Source organism: Eumetopias jubatus, unplaced genomic scaffold, assembly GCF_037043125.1.
Source record: "Eumetopias jubatus isolate StellerSeaLion01/CBP00866 unplaced genomic scaffold, mEumJub1_p1.0 scaffold_10, whole genome shotgun sequence".
Taxonomy (NCBI): Eukaryota; Metazoa; Chordata; class Mammalia; order Carnivora; family Otariidae; genus Eumetopias; species Eumetopias jubatus.
In genome coordinates, this window is record NW_028274816.1 from 65,093,777 (window position 1) to 65,114,914 (window position 21,138).

General features: G+C 55.6%; 1 protein-coding gene across 8 annotated transcripts; it reads right to left on the reverse strand.

Annotated features, from left to right (window-relative positions):
- Positions 1 to 774: 774 nt before the first annotated feature.
- Positions 775 to 6,544, reverse strand: ZBTB45 (zinc finger and BTB domain containing 45). 8 transcript variants are annotated; one of them, XM_088027002.1, is made up of 5 exons: positions 6,394 to 6,499; positions 4,767 to 4,861; positions 4,492 to 4,552; positions 3,009 to 4,287; positions 775 to 1,965 (listed from the first exon to the last, which is right to left on the reverse strand). In XM_088027002.1, the coding sequence occupies exons 4-5, from the start codon at positions 4,285 to 4,287 to the stop codon at positions 1,709 to 1,711; spliced, it is 1,536 nt and encodes a 511-aa protein (XP_087883128.1). In that variant the 5' UTR covers positions 4,492 to 4,552; positions 4,767 to 4,861; positions 6,394 to 6,499; the 3' UTR covers positions 775 to 1,708. The 8 variants fall into 8 exon arrangements, with proteins under 8 accessions (XP_087883128.1, XP_027949134.1, XP_087883127.1 ...); XM_028093333.2 differs by lacking the exon at positions 4,767 to 4,861 and having other exon boundaries at positions 3,009 to 4,292; positions 6,394 to 6,544; XM_088027001.1 differs by having other exon boundaries at positions 3,009 to 4,292; positions 4,492 to 4,861; positions 6,394 to 6,544.
- Between the last annotated feature and the right edge of the window lie 14,594 nt (positions 6,545 to 21,138).

A 21,138-nucleotide genomic window follows, 5' to 3' on the forward strand; every position in this document is an offset into this window, starting at 1 on the left:
CCTGGCCCAGATCTCTGACCCTTAGTCCCGCCCCACCCCCACCCCCACCCCCTGACGGTGGCCCTGGAGGTGTGGACAGCAATGCTTCTGGCCTCAGGACTCCACCCCCCAGCCCTTTTTAACCCGACTTGTTTCACTGTGCCTACCTCTAGCCAGGTACGTGCCTGGCACTCTGCAAATAGTTGAAGGAACAAATTCAGTGACTAAATTCAAACCCAGTTCTGACGTCCCCACCCCCACCCACATGCTGGGCTGAGTCGGCCCAACCCCCTGGCATCCACGGGGTTCAGGAGGCTAAACTCCCCCTGCCCGGAACGTGGGCAGGGCAGTCTCTCAGTGGTGGGCCCGGAAGCCTGAGCCCTTCACCTCTGGGAGGCAGTCACAGAGGGGAAGCTCAGAGGCGGTGCCATCGACCTGGGAGCCCGCAGGTCTTCAGCTCAAACCCCTCTCCACCTGCTCCAAATCTTTAAGACAGGGTGCCCGGGGTCAGGTGCCGCCAATGCTCTGCAAGCAGAAGAGTGGCTGCTTTCTGGGCTGGCAGCCAAACTGATGCGGGGTCTTGTGACACTGGTTTGCTACCAGGGATCAGTACCTTCAGCCCCCTGGTTAGCAGCCCAAGGGTCCTGGCTGCTTCTCCCCTTTTGCCCTGCTCCCCCACCCCACGCTTCAGAACTTACCAGCCAGGGTGGGCATCCTGGAGCTCAGATCCCCACATGGCAGCCTGGCCTCAAAGACTCCCTAGGCACCCTCCCCCCACCCAAGTAAGGTGCTCAATCATGCCCATTAGGATGGGGATGGGGAAGCCTAGAGTCCAAAGGGCCTTGAGATTCCTGCAGGAAGGGCCTTGAAGTCTGCATCTTTCCCACATATGGCTTCCCTCTTCCAGATGCACCTCAGGGCTGGCCTGTACCTCTCCCCATAGCACCAAGGGCTCTAGAAGAGTCAAGTGCCAGTCACATGGACATCCCACTTCCTCCTGGAGAACAGAGGCATGAGGGGCCAAGTGGATCATCCTGTCTCTGCCCAGGGAGCCCAGGAGGTTAGGGTTAGCTGCCCAGGGACGGGGGCACTGAGCCCCCAGGCCCACAACCATTCTGTGATGATGAGAAATGCACGGGTCTGGGAGCTCACAGCTTCCGAGTTTGGAACCCATGGCCCCAGTACTTTATTAGAGAGCGGGAGTCCCAAGGCCCTGTCCCAGTCCATGATGGGTCCACCTGAGCCCCCTAGACACCAGACTGAGGAAGGGGTACGGTGGGGAGCCAGGGATCATGCCCCGCTCGACGCTGGGGCAGAGGAGCAGCTCCAGAACCCACCCCACTCAAGCCACAAATCTTGGGCCTGGCCCAAGGGTCTCTGAGTTTAGGCTGGAGATGATCCAGTTCTCAGGGGTGATCAGGTCCCTGACCAAACCCAGCCCCAGCCTGCCACCGTCAGGAGGGTCTAAGTACGAGGGAGGAGAGGAGTAAGGCAGGCTGGACCCCTGGTCAGGTCTGGGGGAAAGGGCGGAAGCAGAGGGAAGGCCTGCGCTCTGGGGAAAGTGTGGTTTGGTGGTGGGAATGTGGTCCAGGCGTCTAGGCAGGGATGTTACCGGTCCCGCGGTGGTTGTGGCCTAGTTCCACGGGAGGTCCCTAACCCGGCAGAGGGTGGCCGACTGCGCGGGAGCGTGGTCAATCCTGCGGTGGGCGTAGCCAGGCCCAGAACTGGATCAGGGCGCGGGGTGCGCGGCCAGGTGGCGCTCGAGCAGCGCGCGGTGTGAGAAGACCTTGCCGCAGGCGGGGCAGGGCGCGCGCTCGGGCCGGTGCGTGCGCATGTGCACGTTGAGTGAGCTCTTCTGCGTGAAGCGCTTGGCGCAGACAGCGCATTGGAAGGCGCGCACGCCTGTGTGTGTGACCATATGCTTCAGCAGGTAGTCGCGCAGTGAGAAAGATCGCCAGCACACGGCGCACTGGTGGGGCTTCTCCCCTGTGGGCGACAGGGCATGCCGCGCACGTATGTCAGCTGGGAAGGGGCCCGCCCCGGGGAATCTTTGTCTGGCAGGGACTCCCTTCTCCTCCGGGACTGCCCATCAACCCGGAATCCCCCTGTCCATTAGGGACACTCCCTTCCTTCCCGGACTACCCCTCACTCCCGGACCTTCCTGCACAACAGGGACCATTCCCACTCCCACAGGATTTCCAGCCAAATCTTTGCTTTTCCTAACAACATCCAGTTCAGCCCTGCAAGCAGTCTTTGACATTCCACACCCCTGTCCTCCACCTGAGCCCCTAGGGAGAACCCCACACACCCCACAACACACCCAGGACCTGCCAGCCACCACCTCAGGCCCTAGCTCCACAATCTCCACCGGTCCACCCTAGCACTCTCTGTCTCTCCCTCAGCCACTGCAGAGCACCTCCCAGACCAGCTGAGGTTTTTAGGGGACCTCTCCATGGTCTTCAAGGAGCTCCCCTTCCCTCCCTCTGCAGCTGCGGGGTCCCCACTATGCAGCCCCATCTCTGTCCTCCAGCGCTGATCAGGGCACGTCTCTGCCTACTCTGCACGCTTTCCCTAGGTCACCCTCCCTCATATCCAGTCCCAGCCACCGGACCCACAGCCAGCCAGAAGACCCAGGAGGCTCCCTGCAGCACTGCTCCCCAACCTGGCTATATATCCCTGCCAAGGCTCCTTTCCTCCTGATCATCCCAGGCTCCATCGCGGTGAGTAAAGGCTTCACTTCCAGCTTCCCAAAAGCTCTGGGCAAGTTCCTGCTCCTTAACCCGGCGGTAGGATTCCCCCCTGCACCACTACATCGAGGTAAGGGATGCAGGAGTGCCTGCTTCTCCATGTGGAGGGGCTTCCCCTCCCCCCTACACGTCGCACTTGGGGCTCAATTTCCAGGCTCCCCTGGGGTTATGAAAGAGCATCAGAGCCGCATGAGTGCCTCCACCCCACTTGCCCAGTCCCCAGTCCCCCCTCAGGCTTGACTCTCCAATGACCAAGGGGCTCAGAGACCCATCCCGGCTCACCCGAGTGGATGAACATGTGCTTGGTGTAGTTTTTCCGCGAGCTGAACGTCTTGCGGCAGTGACTGCACTCATAGGCAGGTGGCTCGGCGGCACCCGGGGCTCGGGCAGGGGTGGCGGAGGGGGCCACGGCGGGAGCGGCGGGCGGGGCCGGTGCCTCCCCCGGAGGCGCGCTGGGGGCCGCATCTGGCTGGAGCGCGGGGTAGAAGGCGGAGGAGAGTGCAGGAGCAGGGCCGGAGGGCGCGGGAGAAGGTTGCGCAGGTGGCCCAGGAGCGCCCAGATGAAACGGGAAAAGCGAGACTGGGGGCCCCGGGGTCTTCACGCCGGGGACGCGGGATCCGGACAGGACGCAGTCAGGCGGAGCCGGGGTCTCGGTGGCACAGGCTTCCGCGGCGGTGCCATCCTCATCTTGCCAAGCGGACACGTAGCTCTCCGGGAACACGTCCTCGGCAGCCGACGCCCCCCTAAGGAAGTCCCTCCCGGCGCCGCCGTAGTCGGCGAGGCCGGCGGGTGCAGGCGGCTCCTCGCACGCGCTGTCAGGGGCGGCGGTGAGGAAGCCGGCGGCGCAGTCGGGGAAGGAAGGGGGCGCCTGGCCCTCTCCCGGGCCGCCGCCTTCGCCGTCCTCGCCGTCGGTTTCGTCATCGGTCTCCTCGTCGCCATCGCCGCCGTCGTCCGGGGGCGCCGGGAGGGCGGGGTCGACGTCCGACCCCTCGGCCTTGGTGGGCGCAGTGGGCGCGGGCAGCTGCAGGCGCGCTGGCTGGCGCTGCTTGCGGCTATGCGCGGCACCGGGGTGGCCCGGGGGTCGCGCGGCAAGCAGGTGGCGCAGGCGGTGGCGTAGCTGCGCGGGCGCAAGAGGTGGGGGCACCGGCGTGGGTAGGGGTGCGGGCGCGCCCGGGACCGGGGCGCGGGCGCGGGCAATGATCTGCGTGCATTCGTCTATGACCGTCTGGATGCGCAGCACCGACGCGGCCGTGAGCACCTGCAGGGCTTCGCCCTGTGCCACCACAAGCGAGCCGCTGTAGAGGAACTCGACGAGCTGGCGCACCGTCTGCGCGGGCACCACCGGCGGCACGCGGATCTCCGAGTGGCCGAGCAGCAGCTTGTCCTGGAAGAAGGGCGAGCCAGCAGCCAACACACAGCGGTGTGCACGCAGCGAAGCCTCGCGGATCCTCACAGTCACGTCGCAGAAGTGCCCGCCCAGCCGCTGCCCGTTGAGAGTCTCGAGCAGCGAGCGGGAGAAGTTCTGCAGGTGTATGTGGTGCACCGCCTCTGCCGCCGCCATCTGCACTGGATGAGGGGATGTGGGCGGGGAGAGGGAAGTCAGCCCGGGATCCACCCCCCTCCCCCGCCCCACTGTCCCTGTCACTTGAGCCCTTATTTCAGGACAAGGCCCACGGGCGCACCACAACCCCAGGCTTTGAGAACCTCAGCCCTCTCGAAAAGGCCTCTGGCAGTTCTGTTCCCATACCCAGGACACAGGACTCACCAAACACCACCCCGTCTCCAGGACCTCTGCAGCTCTACCTCTGAAGCCCCCAGGGCACCACCTGGAAGAACGTTGGGAATACCAAAGCTCTGCCTCCCTCCCAGTCTTGCTTACTCCCCAGGGGAGGGTCCAGAGCTGAGCTTCCCCTATATTGGCCCACCCACCAACCCTTCGCGGAATTCCAAATCCATAAACCTTCCCCAAGTACCCCTCTCAGGGGGCAGCTCTGTGAAGACTGCAGGGGCCCCTTTACAGAACTGGCTGCCACACCTTACCCACTCCCTTTCCTGGCTGGCTGTGATTCCTCCCCAAGCAGCTTCTTTTTTGATCTTCCTTTGCCACATCCCCTAAGCCTGGAGCATCCAAGGTCCTGTGGAGACCCAGGTCTGTTGGCTTGGAATGGGGTTATGTTAACTAGTGTATACTGAGGTCTTCTTAGGGTGGGATGGCACGCCCTGACTGCCTCCTGGACTAAGCGATTCAGGGTGTGCATAGTCACAAAGGGTTGAGAGTAAGTTGGGCACTAGCCTGGCAAGTGGTCTCTGGCCAACCCCAGCACCGCAGGTAGGGAGGTCCCTCTTGCAGCCTGGTGTTCTTGGAATCTCGATATGGCTTGTAGGGCACTGAGGTGTGGGTGTGGCATAGAGAGGGGGCTTGCGTGGATCGTGCAGGGTGTGTGATCGGGAGGGCAAAGGTGGTGCAGCAGCGGCCTCCGTATCAGCATGACTCTTGTCAAAATTCTGACCTCCTAATTCCACTTAATTTGCCCACCCTCAGACACTGGAAGGGAACTCCGGGAATCTGAGCGGCTCTGCTACTTCACCCGCCAAGCAGGCACCATGCTCACTAGGACTCAGTGTTCCGTCTTTCAAACAAAGATGGGGTACCTGGCTCATCCTGCACCCAGCCCACACGCACCTCCAGTCTAGGGGAGCACAGTCGGGACACAGGACGCACCCTCACACCCACTCTCCACCAGCCCGGCTGAGGCTGGGTCACACAGCCCCGGAGCGCAGCCTCCCTTAACCTTCCGGGTCTAATGGGGTCTCAGACTCACCCCCCTCCGGTGCCTCACGCCCAAATCGCCTTTCCTCTTTTGGGGCCAGCCCCTCCCTTTCTTGCGTGCTCCACATCTCACCCTGAGATCACTTCGCACTCCGCCACTGCCCCGGCACCTCCGGCCGAGGTTGATGGAGCCATCTCCTTGGGATGCCCGCCCCCCGGCCTATTCCCCACGCGACCGCCAGAGGGAGCCTGTTCAGACCTGACAGATCGGGACCCTCCTGGGCTCCGAGCCCTCCATGGCGATGAATTAATTCTTGGCAATTCTTCAAACAAGCCAAGTCTTTGCACGTGCCGTTACCTATGCCACAGGCCGTTCCCCGTCTTTATTCACCCACCGCCTAGGGAACTTCAAATCCGTGCCTGGGCGCCTGGGGCGGAAACCCGCGCATCGACCGGTACCCTTAAAGCCGGCCTCTTCCGACCCAGCCCCGCCCTGCTCCCGGTCTCTTCTCTCTCGGTCCAGACGCAGCAGGGCCTTCTCGGCGCCTCAGAACAAAGGCCCACGCCCCCGGCTATGGCGCCGCATTCTGGCTGCCACGCCTTTGCCCTCGCCGCACGCGTTGCTCCAAGCACCCTCTCCCACACTCTGCTCAATTGCTCGCGCCCTACCCTGAACCCAGAGGCCCTCTCTGAGACGCCCGGGCTGCACCCGCTCCAGACCCCGGCCAGCCAGCCTGTATTTCCCGCCGGCGCGCGATCGCCAGAGCCATGCCCCCACCCGGCAGCGCCCCCTCACGTCCACAGCGTGCGCTCCAAGCCTAGCGCCGGTGCCCCTCCCCTGGCACGCCCCGGCCTGCCCGTGGGCCCTGCAGCAGGGGGATGCCCGCCAGACCCCACCTCCGGCTCCTCCTCAGGCACGCGGCCGGGACGTGGCCTGCTCCCGCTCGGCGCCGACCAGGCCGCACTTTCGGGGGGCGACGCCGGCGGAACCGAAGTCTGCAGCCGCGGTGGGGTGGGGAAGCGCTAGGTCAGAGCACGCTTCCGGTGTTTCTATGGCGATCCGCCGCCGCGGCCGGGCCGCACTTCCTGCTCTCGTCAGAGTCGGAACTCAAGTCGCAGAGGCTCGGGCGGCGGGGCGGCGAGGAACGCCTGGGCCGCAGCACGCTTCCGGCGCGTTGCCCTAGGCACGCGGACGAGGCGGGGCCTGCGCCGTCCGCCTGGGGGCCACGCCCCCGCGCGCGCCCCGCGGGGCTGGCACTGGGAGCGCGGGCGCCGCCGCGGAGGCTGGGAAGGCGGTGCGAAGGCCCAGGTAGGTCTCGGCAGGCCTGGACTGCGCTGCGACCCCCCCCCCGTCTCGGCCGGCTGCGGCGGCCCCAGGTGACGGCCCCCTGCGCGCAGCGTGAGTGGGACCGGCAGTCGGGCTTGTCCCTGGTCCGGGGGACTGCGGCCCTGCGTGCAGGGCAGGGGCATCCCCGCAGCCCACCTCCCCGCCCGCCCGCGGCCACGAGCGGACTGAGGGAGCAGACACCACCCCAGCCTCCGGCTCCCGCCTTCCGCCCCTGAGCCCGGGTCCCGGGTAGAAGGTGGAGGCAGCCTGTCCGTGCCGCCTGCCTCCCCGCACACACGCCAGGCCCACCTGCCCGGGGCGAGGAGTGGACAGCAGTGTGAATGGATCCGGAACGGAGTGCCTTCGCACGCCGCGCCCTGGGACACACCTCGGAACGGAAGGGCAGGGGTGAGACGGGTGGTGCGTCTGCCGGGGCGGTGAGGATCAGTTCCGGAGACGTCTGTGCGGCCAGAGGAGACCGCCTCGGTTTTCAAGGACCTGGAGCCGGGGCTGGCTCTCTAGGGCCCCAGGAACCAGGCTAGAGGCTGGGCTGATGGGCTGGCCTAGCGTTACACTTTGCTTGTGGGGGCGAGAGGCAGCCAGGGGGCCAGAAAGGTCGGAAGATGGCCTGAGACCTGGGTGGGCCCTATGCCTTGTGCAGCAGGTGTGGAATCCAGCGGGGGGGGGGGGCGGGGGGCTGGCTTAGCCTCCAGTATGAGGGCAGGACCGGGGTACCAGCCTCCCACCTTGGGCAGCTGTGTTGTGGACGTGTGGAAGGTCAGGAGGGGAACCACCGTCCCCGCGGGCAGCCCAGCCCGTGGCCCGTGCCCTGAGGAACCTTGTTAAACCCCAAGTCTGACGGCCTCAGTGTCCTCCTTCGGAGTCTGGGCCCGTCAGAATGGCCCGCCCAGCCCCCCGCGTCTGCTGCGTCCAGCCTCAGTGGCCCCTCTCCAGTCCTCGTTCCTCAGGGCCTTGGTTCTGCCTGCCTCAAGGCTGGCCCGTGCTGTTCTCTTTCTGTGGCACTGTCTTCCGTAGCTCAGCTGCCACTGCTCCTCCGGGGACACTCCCTGTCTTCCGTCACGGGACCTGTGGAGGGGGGTCGTCTGTGTCCTCACCTTGACAGGCACCTGCTGCTGTTACTACTACCTAAACAGGAAGAGAGGTGCTAACAGCAGCTTCACGCTGCCCTGGGCCTGATTGCACAGGTTCTGGGACATTGTAAGTCGTCTCCTGTAGGGGGGCAGAATTCTTTTTTTTTTTTTAAGAATTTTATGTATTTATTTGACAGAGAGAGACACAGCGAGAGAAGGAACACAGCAGGGGGAGTGGGAGAGGGAGAGCAGGCTTCCCGCCGAGCAGGGAGCCCGATGCGGGGCTCGATCCCAGGACCCTGGGACCGTGACCTGAGCCGAAGGCAGACGCCCAACGACTGAGCCACCCAGGCGCCCCGGGGGGGGGGGCAGAATTCTAAAAGCGCCCCCTCCAAGATTCCAGGCCAGGACTTATGTATAGTTACAGTCCGTGGCAGATATAGTTAAGGTTACTAAGCAGCTGACCTTAAAATGAGATGATCCTCGATTGCTTGGGTAGGCCCAAGGTAATCATAGGGCCTTTAAAAGCAGAGAGACTTGAAGTAGAAGGACTCCAGGGGCTTTGAAGCTGGAGGGGGCCACGTGACAAATACAGAGGGGAGTCTAGAATCTGACAAGAGGCCCACATGACCGCCAGCAAGGAAATAGGGACTTCAGTCTACGACTGCATGGGACTGGAACCTGCTGACTACCTGAAGGAGCCGGGAAGCTGGTTTCCCCCCAGAGCTTCCCGTAAGAGCCCAGCCCTGCCCAAAACCTGATTGCAGCCTCTGTGAGACCTGGAACAGAGGACGCTGCCTGGGTGTCCGACATGCACAACAGTAAGCTAATAGGTGGCTGTTGTTTTAAGATGCTGAGTTTGTGGTAATTTGTTAAATAACAATAGAAAATGAATATAGCTGCCAGAGACTCAGAGCCTGCACACAGTACGTTTCTGATAAATGCCACTGTTTTCCCATCGATGAATACCTTCCCCTTGCCTCTCCCTTGCTGAATGCTTCATTTCTGCTTTACGAGCATTTATCAGCCGCGTTGATGGTCTCATAACCCTATCGTACAAGCAGAGGGACTCCGGGGGGGGCCGGGGTGGTGGGGAGAAAGGGAATGAATCATCCAGACACATGGCTGGAACAACATCAGGCAGGTAGAAAGGCATGTTTGAGGGCTCTGAGGAGGGACAGTGGCCCTCCGTAAGGTGAGGAAAGTGAGAGAATTGTGGGCTGAGCTGCTGTGGGGATTGCAGAGTTGCGGGGGGAGAGGGGGAGGACCACAGTCCCATCTGCATGTTTAAAGGACCTTGGGGAGGGCAGTGGATCTTGTAGGGCAGCAAACACAGGAGGCCACTCAGACCTCAGCAGGGAAAGCCAGAAGGGGACAGATTCAGGGTAGGAAGGAGAGGACATGGGTGGCTTCAGAGGAGGTCTTAGTGGATGAGGGTGAGATGGGGGACCTGGCCCAGTAGGAGGCAGGAGGGAGAAACACAAACTGACCAGTCTCAGGCAGCAAGGGAGGTGGGAGCTGCAGCTTCCAGTATCACAAGCCTGGAGGAGATGTGTATTTTGCTTTCCTCTCCTCTCCAAAGACCTTATCACTGTGGTTGTGGGGGCATTTCGAGGAATACATAGTGTATCCAAGGACACAGGTTTAATAAGCCAAGGAGGGGTCAACGTGGCCTGCAAGTATGGGGAATTCTAGGCCAGGTCCTAGAGTCTTAGAGGCAGTAGGTGATGAGAAGGGACAGATGGCACTGGCTGACGGACCATCAAGGGAAGAACCTGTGAGCTTGCAATGGTCACAGACACGTGAAAGAAGAAATTAAGCTACTCCTTGACTGGGCCTCCTCAGCTGCCAAGAGGCAGGAACCCCTGTTCCCCGCCCCCCCACACCCCTCACAACCACACAGACAGCTTAGGTCAGAAGTCAGAAGGCTCAGTCCCTGCTTCTGGCTCAGTCAGGGTTCCTAACCGCCCTCCACCCTCCATTACTAGCCAGCTTCTCACGCAGGGTCTCCTTCTGTGGCAGGCACTGCCCACAGGTAAAGCACTGCTCAGGTCCCACTGTCTACAAGCCTAGCCCTACCCTACTGGGGCTGGATAGTGCCAGATGTGCGATGCAGGTTTCAAGATTCCAGTACACACCTCAGTCTGCCAGGAGCTTCCCCTTGGCCCAGGGGTTAGACACAAAGCACGTCTCTGGAAAAATGCTTCCCAGTACAAGGCAGATCGGGTAGAGACTGAAGGAGGTCCCAGGCAAGGCAGGTACCAGCTGCGGAGGGTTTAGCCCTCCTGACAAGACTGGGGAAATGAGGAGCCCTTTGGGGTGGGGGAAGGGCAGTAACAGGATCCCATTTCTACACCCATAAGGTTTTGGAAGCTTGGGAGAGGGCTGGAGGGGACCCAGACCCAGGCCCTGGTAGAGTGTATGAAGGTGATAGGAGCAGTGGGCCAGATAAAGCAAGGTGCCTGCAGGACTTACCAAAGCAGAAACATCCAGACAAGGACCAAGGACTGTTGAGGAGGGGGTAGGGGTGGAAATGGGGTGAGGAATATTTGCAACTCAGAGAGAAAAGGTTTAATTGGCTTTCGTATGTGAAAGACAAGAACATCCTTCTAGTCTGTGGGCAGAGACCTGAGGAAATCACGGGAAGTAGGAGACCTAAACTGAAATAATAGTCGTCATAACAGCTGCCATTGTCACTTCTCCTGGGTCCCTGCACCAGGTCCTGTACTGGGCTCTTGATTTAATTTTGAAAAGTGAAAAAAAAAAAAAACCAACAAACATGAAGTATAATATAGCACACACTCTGGCGGAGCACTCACATCCCCAAATCACCAAATGTTCTTGTTTTGTCCGTTTTTTTTTTCCTAAAGATTTATTTATTTATTTGAGAGAGAGTGCACAAGCTGGGGTAGGAGTAGAGGGAGACAGTGTCCAGCAGACTCCCCATTGAGTGTGGAGCCCAACGTGGGGCTCAGTCTCATGACCCTGAGATCATGACCTGAGTCAAAATCGAGTCAGACACATAACTGTTGAGCCACCCAGGCACCCCGTCCTTTATTTATTTATTTATTTATTTATTTATTTATTTATTTGCCCTGCTTTTTTTTTTTATTTATTTTTTTAAAGATTTTATTTATTTGACAGAGAGAGACACAGCGAAGGAGGGAACACAAGCAGAGGGAGTAGGAGAGGGAGAAGCAGGCTTCCCCACGGAGCAGGGAGCCCGATGTGAGGCTCGATCCCAGGACCCCGGGATCACGACCCGAGCCGAAGGCAGACGCCCAACGACTGAGCCACCCAGGCGCCCCTTGCCCTGCTTTTAGTACACACACACACAAAAAAAAAAGTTTAGAAAAAGTTTTTTTCCACGGGCGCCTGGGTGGCTCAGTTGGTGAAGCGACTGCCTTCGGCTCAGGTCATGATCCTGGAGTCCCGGGATCGAGTCCCACATCGGGGTCCCCGCTCAGCGGGGAGCCTGCTTCGCCCTCTGACCCTCCCCCCCTCATGTGCGCTCTCTCTCTCTCATTCTCTCTCTCAAATAAATAAATAAAATCATTTAAAAAAGTAAATAAAAAAATGAAAACAGTTTTTTTCTTTTTCTTTTTCTTAAGCAAAGCTTATAGGCAAAGGAGAACGCCCCTGGAGGCGGCACACCTGGGTACTGCTGTTCTTTCAAGGCCTCTTATTCCCACCCTGGTTTAACCAATCTACTGAAGCCAGATTAATGTTTCTGGTTTGGTTTTGTTTTTTCACATGTAATAATTTTTTCATTTTTTATTATTTATTTTTAAAAACATTTTATTTATTTATTTGACAGAGACACAGCGGGAGAGGGAACACAAGCAGGGGAGTGGGAGAGGGAGAGCAGGCTTCCTGGGGAGCAGGGAGCCCGATGCGGGGCTCGATCCCAGGGCCCGGAGATGATGACCTGAGCCGAAGGCCGACGCTTAATGACTGAGCCACCCAGGCGCCCCCACATGTAATAATTTTTTTAAAGTTAAAGTTTACTTAATTTTTTTTTTTTTTTTAATAATCTCTACACCCATCCTGGGGCTCAAACTCACCACCCTGAGAGCAAGAGTCCTATGCTCCTCCTCCTGAGCCAGCCAGCTGCCCCAGGGATTTTCATTTTTTAAATTTAATTTTTAGTTTTTAAATTTTTTATTAGGAGAGAGAGGATGGGGGGGTGGGCAGAGGGAGAGGGAGAATCTTAAGCAGGCTCCCCACCGAGTGCAGAGCCGGACACGGAGCTCAATCTCACAACCCTGAGATCATGACCTGAGCCGAAATCAAGAGTCAGACGCTTAACCGACTGAGCCACCCAGATGCCCCTCTATTTTAATCGATGTTCCTCAATCACTTCTCCTTGGAGCTCCCTGAGCCTAGAGGATATGACATCTTCACACATCGACTGTCCCAGGGTTGCCTCATCATGGGGGTGGCCCAACATAGCCTTACCTGCCTTTGGACACCAACTCTTTCATATAATTCTCCCATTCCCAGTGAACATAAAATCCAATCATTTTTAGTAGAGTTACCATGTGTATAACCCTTAGCATCCTCCTGTTTTAGAACATTTCTGTTGTACCCGATGAGATACTTCCACCCGTTCACTGTGAGTTCCTATTCTCATCCCTGTCCAGGCAACCACTAATCTAATGTCACTACAGATTAACCTGTTCTGGACATTTCACATGAATGGGATCATATAATATGAGGTCTGGGTCACTTTGCCTTAGGCTTCTGTGCTACCCAGATGTTAAATTTGTTTAGTTGGATTTGTTCATGGTTTTCTGTTCAGGTGCCTTGCCCATGGCTTCTCTAAAAAGTATTTCCTTGCCATGGTGGGCAACTGAGGCAGAAGTCTCTCCGGTCCTGCTTTTACCAGCTGTGTCCTTCTGCTGGGCCCTTGCCCTCCTTCATGACATGGTCTCTTCTCTACCCTGCGCTTCTCGTGCTTGAGGCACTGTTCAACTCTCCTCTTTTAACATGAGGATGCCTCTTTTAAAAACAAGGATGAGGGGCACCTGGGTGGCTCAGTCGTTAAGCAACTGCCTTCAGCTCAGGTCATGGTCCCAGGGTCCTGGCATCGAGCCCCGCATCGGGCTCCGTGCTCTGCGGGAAGCCTGCTTCTCCCTCTCCCACTCCCCCTGCTCGTGTTCCCGCTCTCGCTGTGTCTTTCTCTGTCAAATAAATGAGTAAAATCTTAAAAAACAATAAACGTTCCCTTTAAAAATAAATAAATAAATAAAAGCAAGGATGAGGGGCGCCTGGGTGGCTGAGTTGGTTGAGGTCCGACTCTTGATTTCAGCTCAGGTCATGGTCTCAGGGTTGTGAGATGGAGCCCCATGTTGGGCTCTGCACTCAGCGGGGAGTCTGCTTGGGATTCTCTCCCTTTCCCTCTGCCCCTCTTCCTGCTTGTGTGCACTCTCTCTCTAAAGCAAATAAATAAATCTTTTTTTAAAAGATTTTATTTGAGAGAATGAGAGAGAGAGAGAGAGCACATGAGAGGGGGGAGGGTCAGAGGGAGAAGCGGACTCCCTGCTGAGCAGGGAGCCCGATGCAGGACTCGATCCCGGGACTCCAGGATCATGACCTGAGCCGAAGGCAGTCGCTTAACCGACCGAGCCACCCAGGGGCCCACAAATAAATAAATCTTTAAAAACAACAGCAACAACAAGGATGGGGCACCTGGGTGGCTCAGACAGTTAAGCATCCAACTCTCAATCTCAGCTCAGGTATTGATCTCAGCGTTGTGGGTTTGAGCCCCATGCTGGGCTCCACACCCAAAACAAAAAACAAACCAGGATGGTTTCCTTGTTGCCTGTCCTCGGAAGCTTCCTCACTCCTTACATGCCTGGTCCCCATCCCCAAGTCACCAGCTATCCACAAATGGGCCCTGACAGCTGATTTGTCTTTGCCAGGAACCCTTTCAGAACTGCTCAGGTTCCTTGCTCCCTGTTGATCCAGAAGTTCCACTCACCCTTTCTAAATTTAGGTGAAATTCAGATAAAACAAAATTAACCATTTTAAAGTGAACAATTCAGGCACACCTGGGTGGCTCATCCAGTTGGGCATCTGACTCTTGATTTCAGCTCAAGTCACGATCTCAGCATCGTGGAATGGAGCCCTGTGTCCGGCTCCGCTTCAGCATGGAGTCAGCTTGGGATTCTCTTTCCCTCTCTCTCTGCCCCTCCCTCCCTCTCTCTCTCAAAAAATAGATAAATAAATACAATCTTGGAAAAAAAGTAAAGTGAACAATTCAGTGGATTTTAGTATGATCACATGTTGTGTAACCATCACAACCCTGAGATCAGGAGTTGCACACTCTGACTGAGTCAGCCAGGTGACCCTAGAGTGGATGTGAAGTGGTACTTCATAGTGGTTTGATTTGCATTTCCCTCATGACTAATGATGTGGAATGTCTCTTTATGTTTTTATTATCCAGGCCATTTGTATAAAAGTTGTATTAAGGGGCACCTGGGTGGCCCAATCGGTTAAGTATTTGCCTTTGGCTCAGGTCATGACCCCAGGGTTCTGGGATTGGGCCCTGCATCAAGCTCCCTGCTCGGCAGGGAGTCTGTTTTTCCCCCTCCCTCTGTCCCTCCCTCCCCGCCCACCGCTCGTGCTGTCTCTCTCTCAAATAAATAAAATCTTAAAAAAATAAAATCTAAAAAAAAAAAAACCCCAAAATAAATAGAAGTTGTATTAAGGTATAGTTTATATGCCATAAAATACACCCATTGCAGGTAGCCTTCAAATATTCTTAGCAAATTAACATTCATCATTGTGCAGCTATCACCACAATCCAGTTTAATTAATTTTTATTAAAAGCTTATTTATTTACTTATTTATATATTTTTAAAGATTTTATTTATTTGACAGAGACACAGCGAGGGAGGGAACACAAGCAGGGGGAGTGGGAGAGGGAGAAGCAGGCTTCCCGCTGAGCAGGAGCCCGATGCGGGCCTCAATCCCAGGACCCCGGGACCACGACCTGAGCTGAAGGCAGACGCTTAACGACTGAGCCACCCAGGCGCCCCCACAGTCCAGTTTTAGAACATTGTCCTTCACCTTCCAATTTCCTTTGTGCAGGCTGCATCCATTCCTGCTGCACCCTAGGAGTCACTGATCTGGTATCTGGCTACAGATGACCTTAGTTTCCGGCAGGACACGCCCTGCTTTTGGATGGGCCCACTGGCTACTTCTTTCCCTCCCTCTAGCATTTCCTTTAGCTCCTGTGGATGAGAAGTTACCTCTAAAGACTTGTTGGGTTTCTGGTCAAACACGGGCTAGAACGTCTCACAGAGTGTTGGATGGGTCCTGTTGTATCTCATGAAGGATCTCAGTTTTGCTGACCCTAATGTGGAGGCAGTGAGAGCCTGTCTGCTGCCCGCTCCTGTGCTCCCTCCCAGGGTGTGATCATATTCTCACCACACCCGCTAGTCACCTCATAGTGTATACAATCGATAATCCTGACCTGCTCAGGAATCTAATTATGGGTTGGGAAATGATTATTTTCTGAATTCTAGAATTTATCTAAGCAAAAACTGGGGCCATGTGTTCCCCTGAAATACAGTTCCCCTTGGGAAGGCAGGATCAGTGCTGAATTCCCAGAATGAGGGGCCTGCTTAAAAGTGACATTATACGGTGACAGATGAGCTTATTTTCCTGGCTCTCTCCTTTTTGAGAACCCTTAAGGATTCATTGTGTGTCAGCCAATGGCAATCACTATTTTTTCTGATGCTTGAATTGTATCATCAGGTTTAGTTTCTGTGTCCTTTTAACATGATCCTGTCATTCTTGGGGCACTTATTTTGTGGCATAACAAGATGTTCCAGACTCACCTGGGACTCTCCCTATTTAGTCTTGGAATCGGTCATTTCTCCCGGGAGCCCTGGTTCCTCTCTGCAGGAAAAGGGATGAAATTCTGGGCTGTGGATGGCTCCTGCCCTTTCCCTCCCTGCCCTCCCTGGGAGCCACAGATTCCTTTGGGAAGGAAGCAGATGGAAAGGGTGAGGGCACCTCCTGAGCCCAGGACTGGGTTGCCAGACTCCTACAGACTGTGGGGCTACGGACAACTGCTCTTCTCTGAGGATTGGTTTCCCCATCTGTGAAATGACTTCAGTAGGCTGAAAAATGGCTCCCAAAGATACATACATCCTAATCCCTGGACCCTCGAAGTGGGTACCTTCTTAAGAAAAAGGATCTTTCCAATTGTAATGAAAGATCTTGAAATGGGGAAATTATCCCGAATTATTTGGGTGGGCTCCAAATGTAAAGTCACATGCACCGTTATAAGGGTGGGGCAGAGGGAAATTTGACAACTAGTGTGCTCAAGTTGCCATTACAAAGTACTATAGTTGAATGGCTTAAACAACCAAAATTTACTTCTCACCGTTCTGGAGGCTGAGAAGTTCCAGATAAAGGTGCTGGCAAAGTAGGTGTCATTCTTAGGCCTTTTCTCTTGGCTTGTAGGAGGCTGCTGTATCACTGCATGCTCACAAAACCTCTTTGTCACCACAGCGAGTTCTCTGCTGTCTTATTTTTTAAAAAACAAATTTTTTAAAAAGTAGGCTCCATGCCCATTGTGGAGCTTGAAATCACAACCCTGAGATCAAGAGTTGCATGCACTACAGACTGAGCCAGCCAGCACCCCTAAATTTTTGTTTTAAGCTACCAGTTTTATCGTAATAGGTTACAGTAGCCACAGGAAACCAATGGAGAAAACATAGTGATTTTATTTTATTCTTTATTTCTTTATTTTTAAAGATTTTATTTATTTATTTGACACAGAGAGAGAGACAGCGAGAGAGGGAACACAAGCAGGGGGAGTGGGAGAGGGAGAAGCAGGCTCCCCAGGGAGCAGGGAGCCCGATGCAGGGCTGGATCCCAGGACCCTGGGATCATGACCTGAGCCGAAGGCGGCCGCTCAACCGACTGGGCCACCCAGGCGCTCCAACAGAGTGATTTTAAAGGGCAATTGAAGGGTGCCTGGGTGGCTCGGGTTGTGGTCTTGGGACCCTGGGATCGAGCCCCGCATCAGGCTCCCTGCTCAGTGGGGAACCTGCTTCTCCCTACCCCCTGCTAATGCTCTCTCTCGCTACCTCTCTTTCAAATAAATAAAATCTTAAAAAAAAAAAAGGGGCAATTGAGAGGATCTAGTGCCTTCTCTGCCTGGCCTGCATGGATGCTTATCTTCTGCTTTCCATCTCCCACCCATCCATTACCCACCTGTGACCCTAGAAATGGGAATTACATCATGTCATCTTCTACTAAAACCTTCTATTAGATCCTCATTACAGTTACAAAAAACAACCTAGCCAAAAGACGTGTATGGGGCAATGTCTGTGTTTATAACAGCACAAGTGGGAGGGAGACCCAAGTGCAGTCGAAAAGAGAATGTGTAAACAAACTAGGGTATTTGTGTGATAAGGCCCTACACAACAAGGGCATAGAAGGACCCAAGGCCGTACACAACCACACAAATGTGCACTCAGGAAAAGAAGCCAGACACTGACATGCAAACCTTGTGTTGTTCCACATACAGACCAGCAAAGCTTGTCTGTGGTGGAAGTCAGGATGGCAGTGGCTATGAGAGGCACAGAGGGCTTCTGGGAGCCTGACACATCCCAGTTTTTGCTATGAGGCTCATGGTGCTCTCTCTATATTACAAGCCTTCATCAAAAGGTTTAAAAAGTTCATAGAAACAGACAGTGGATTGGTGGTTGCCAGGGGCTGGTGGGAGAGTGAAAGGGGAGTGAGTGCTAATGGATCCTGGGTTTCCGTTTTTATTTTATTTTTTTAAGGTTATTTATTTATTTGGCACAGAGAGAGAGCACAAGCGGGGGGAGCAGCAGGCAGAGGGGGAAGCAGACTCCCCACCAAGCAGACACCCAACCGACCGAACCACCCAGGCACCCCTATTTATTTATTTTAGAGAGAGAAGATGAGTGGGGATGGTAGAGGGAGATGGAGAGAGAATCTTAAGTAGATTCCATGCTCAGCACAGAGCCCGACACCATTCTCAATCTCAGGACCATGAGATCACAACCTGAGCTGAAACCAAATCGAACGCTTAACCAGCTGTGCCATCCAGATGCCCCCATTTTGTTTTTTTTTTGTCCTTTTACACATTTACTGAGTGCCTACTATGGGGCAGGCCCTGCGTTAGGCAAAGTAGATGCAGCAGTGAGCACAATTTTGATTCTTTTTTTTTTAAAGATTTTATTTATTTATTTATTTATTTATTTATTTATTTGAGAGAGAAACAGCATGAGAGGGGAGAGGGTCAGAGGGAGAAGCAGGCTCCCCGCTGAGCCAGGAGCCTGATGTGGGGCTCGATCCCAGGACTCCAGGATCATGACCTGAGCCGAAGGCAGTCGCTTAACCAACTGAGCCACCCAGGCGCCCAAACAATTTTTGATTCTCCCTACTTGAAATGTGAAGGAAGAGAAGGAACCAGCCAGAAAGAGGTGGGGAAGAACATTCTGGGTAGAAAGAACAGCAGCTGCAAAGGCACTGAAGTAGGAACAACAAACAGGTTGGCTTGTGTGGCTGGAGCCAAGTGGTGAGGTCAGAGATCAGAAGGGACAGACCAGGGTTCTCATCAAAATCTGATTTTAGGGGCGCCTGGGTGGCCCAGTCATTGGGCATCTGCCTTCGGCTCAGGTCATGATCCCGGGGTCCTGGGATCGAGCCCCGCATTGGCCTCCCTGCTCAATGGGAAGCCTGCTTCTCCCTCTTCCACTCCCCCTGCTTGTGTTCCCTCTCTCGCTGTCTCTCTCTCTCTCTGTCAAATAAATAATAAATAAAATCTTTAAAAAAATCCGGTTTTTATGTGTGTGTTAAAATACACAAAACATAATCCATTTTGACTACAATGGGCCCTTGAACAACATGAGATTTAACTGTGGTCTACTTACATGTGAATTTTTTTTTTTATAAATACAGTGTAGTACCTGTAACTATTTTTTTCTTCCTTGTGATTTAAAAAAAAAATTATTTATTGATTAGAGAGCTTGCAAGAGAGAGTCCGAACGGGGGCAGGGGCAGAGGGAGAGGGAGAAGCAGACCCCCTGCTGAGCAGGGAGCCCGACAACCAACACGGGGATCATGACCTGAGCCACAAGCAGACACTTGACCCACTCAGCCACCCAGGCGCCCCTAGAGATTTTATTTTTAAGTAATCTCTATACCCCACTTGGGGCTCCAACTCACAACCATGAGATCAAGAGTAGCATGCTCTACCAACTGAGCCAGACAGGTGCCCCAAGGGTCAACTGTATTTTAAAATATACGTGAGGCTCCTGGGTGGCTCAGTTGGTTGAGCATCTGACTCTTGATTTTGGCTTGGGTCATGGTCTCGGGGTTGTGAGATCAAGCCCCAAGTCAGGCTCCGTGTTGAGCGTGAAGCCTGCTTAGGAGTCTCTTCTTTTCCCTCTGCCCCTCCCCGCTTGCACTCTCTCTAAAAACAATAACAACAACAACAAATATACAATTCAGTGGCATTAAGTACATTCCTGATGTTGTACAACTATCACAACTGCCCAGTTCCCACATGGAATCTGTGACGATGGAGAAAGGGATTGAAGTGAAGTAGCCACAAGACCTCCCCAGGAAGTGGCTTTGGCGGTGACACCTGAAGTTTCCAGGGAGAGCCAGGTGCAGGTGTGGAGTTTGGGAGAAAAGAGAGAGGGCTGCCTGCAGGTGGGTGCTCAAAAGAAGCAGTGGGTAGGCCATGGCTGGCCTGGGTGCAGTCTGAGTGACTCTTACACCTTGTTTTATCCCTTGAGTTCTGTCTGCAAGGTCATAATATAGACAGTTTCCAGTGGTCCAGGACTGGGAAGGGTGACATGCTGAAAGGGTGAGCAAGGAGCACAGAGGATGAGAGTAGAAGGTGCCACTGACCACTTGGTCTCGCCTACTGCGGGTGCAGAGCCAAGATGTACCCATGTCCTGCCATACACATCTGGACCTCTGACCAAGATTTCTGCCTTGGTCTTGCCCACCTGGATGCCTTTCTCCACTCTTTCTCCACCTGTCCTGGGGTGGCCCCTGGTGCTTCTCTTGGTCTGCCTGAGGCTGGTTCCCAGTTGATTTCCGACCCCCAGTGTTGTCCTGGCACTTCCGGAAGACTTGGTGCGGACATTTGGTGAATGGAACTGAGAGTGGCCTGGTACCTGGTAAGTAAGATGGTAGAGGGAATCTTCAAGGCCTACTGCTGGCACCTGGTTATACGCTGACTGTGTGGCTGCCGTGTACTGGGACGGAAAGTGCTGGGCCCAGGAGAAAGGAGGTACTGTTTACAGAGAAAACCTTGAGGCACTGAAACCACAGGGTCAGTTGCTGGAGTCTATTGAAGGGCTCATAACCAGGGGCAATCTGGAGGACCCATCCCAACCTAGCTGTTGAGCAACCTCTAGGCTCCCTCCAGCTTTCTCTGACACCCCTCACTTCACTGCTCTCTCAGGGCCTGGTCAGGCCCTCTGCAGTTGTTTACCCCGACCCACAGGCGCTTGGAGGTCGTCCTCCGGGAGAGTCCACTCCTCCAGTCTTTACCATCACCTTATTTTGACCCTAGTGTCTGCCCCAGAGGTTTGGGTGGGTATGGGTAGTTCCTTTGCCCCCTTTCCTTCCCACTTACCAGAGAAAGGAAGCAAGGGTCTGAGGCCAGAGCCTTGGGGGAGCAGCACGAGGGGGCGGGCCACTCAATGGTGGGGCGTGGCCCCGCGGACCCGGTGGGTGGGTTGGGCGGGGAGAGGCCCGCAACGACTCCGCTTAGGGGCGGGGCGGGCCCGCGGATTTGGGGGCTGCGGCGGGGCTGGAACAAAGGCCGGCGCAGAGACAAAGCCCCACGGGCCCCCAGCCCCCTTCGGGAACAAAGGCCACACCCCGCCCAGTGGGGCCAGACGCGCCTCCACCGCCCCCACGCGTGGGCGCACGGCTCGGCCCACAGGCTTTATGTTTGGATCCAGAAACGCGGAGTAGCGTCTTGGGGCCAGACTCGCCAGCCGGCATGCTCTAAGCATCCTCTCAAAAGCTGACCGCCCCCCCCACCCCACTGTCCCCTTTAGCCTTGGCCTGAACCAGAGAGCTCAGCACCAAGGAGCCCTGCCTAAGGGGCCGAGGCCCACCCCAAGGGCCGGCTCCGAGGCACGCTTCCCTCGGGCTTTCTTCGTGCCTAGCGTCCTCAGACACGGTCCCTTCCCAGACTCGGCCCCC

Coding starts and splice junctions, on each gene's coding strand:
- ZBTB45 (XM_028093331.2), bottom strand. CDS start 4,984: ATGCACACCCTGAATCGCTTAGTCCAGGAGGCAGTCAGGGCGTGCCAT. Junction 4,553..4,766: donor CCAGCCAGGAAAGGGAGTGG/GTAAGGTGTGGC, acceptor ACGTTCTTCCAG/GTGGTGCCCTGGGGGCTTCA. Junction 1,966..3,008: donor GCACATGTTCATCCACTCGG/GTGAGCCGGGAT, acceptor TGTCGCCCACAG/GGGAGAAGCCCCACCAGTGC.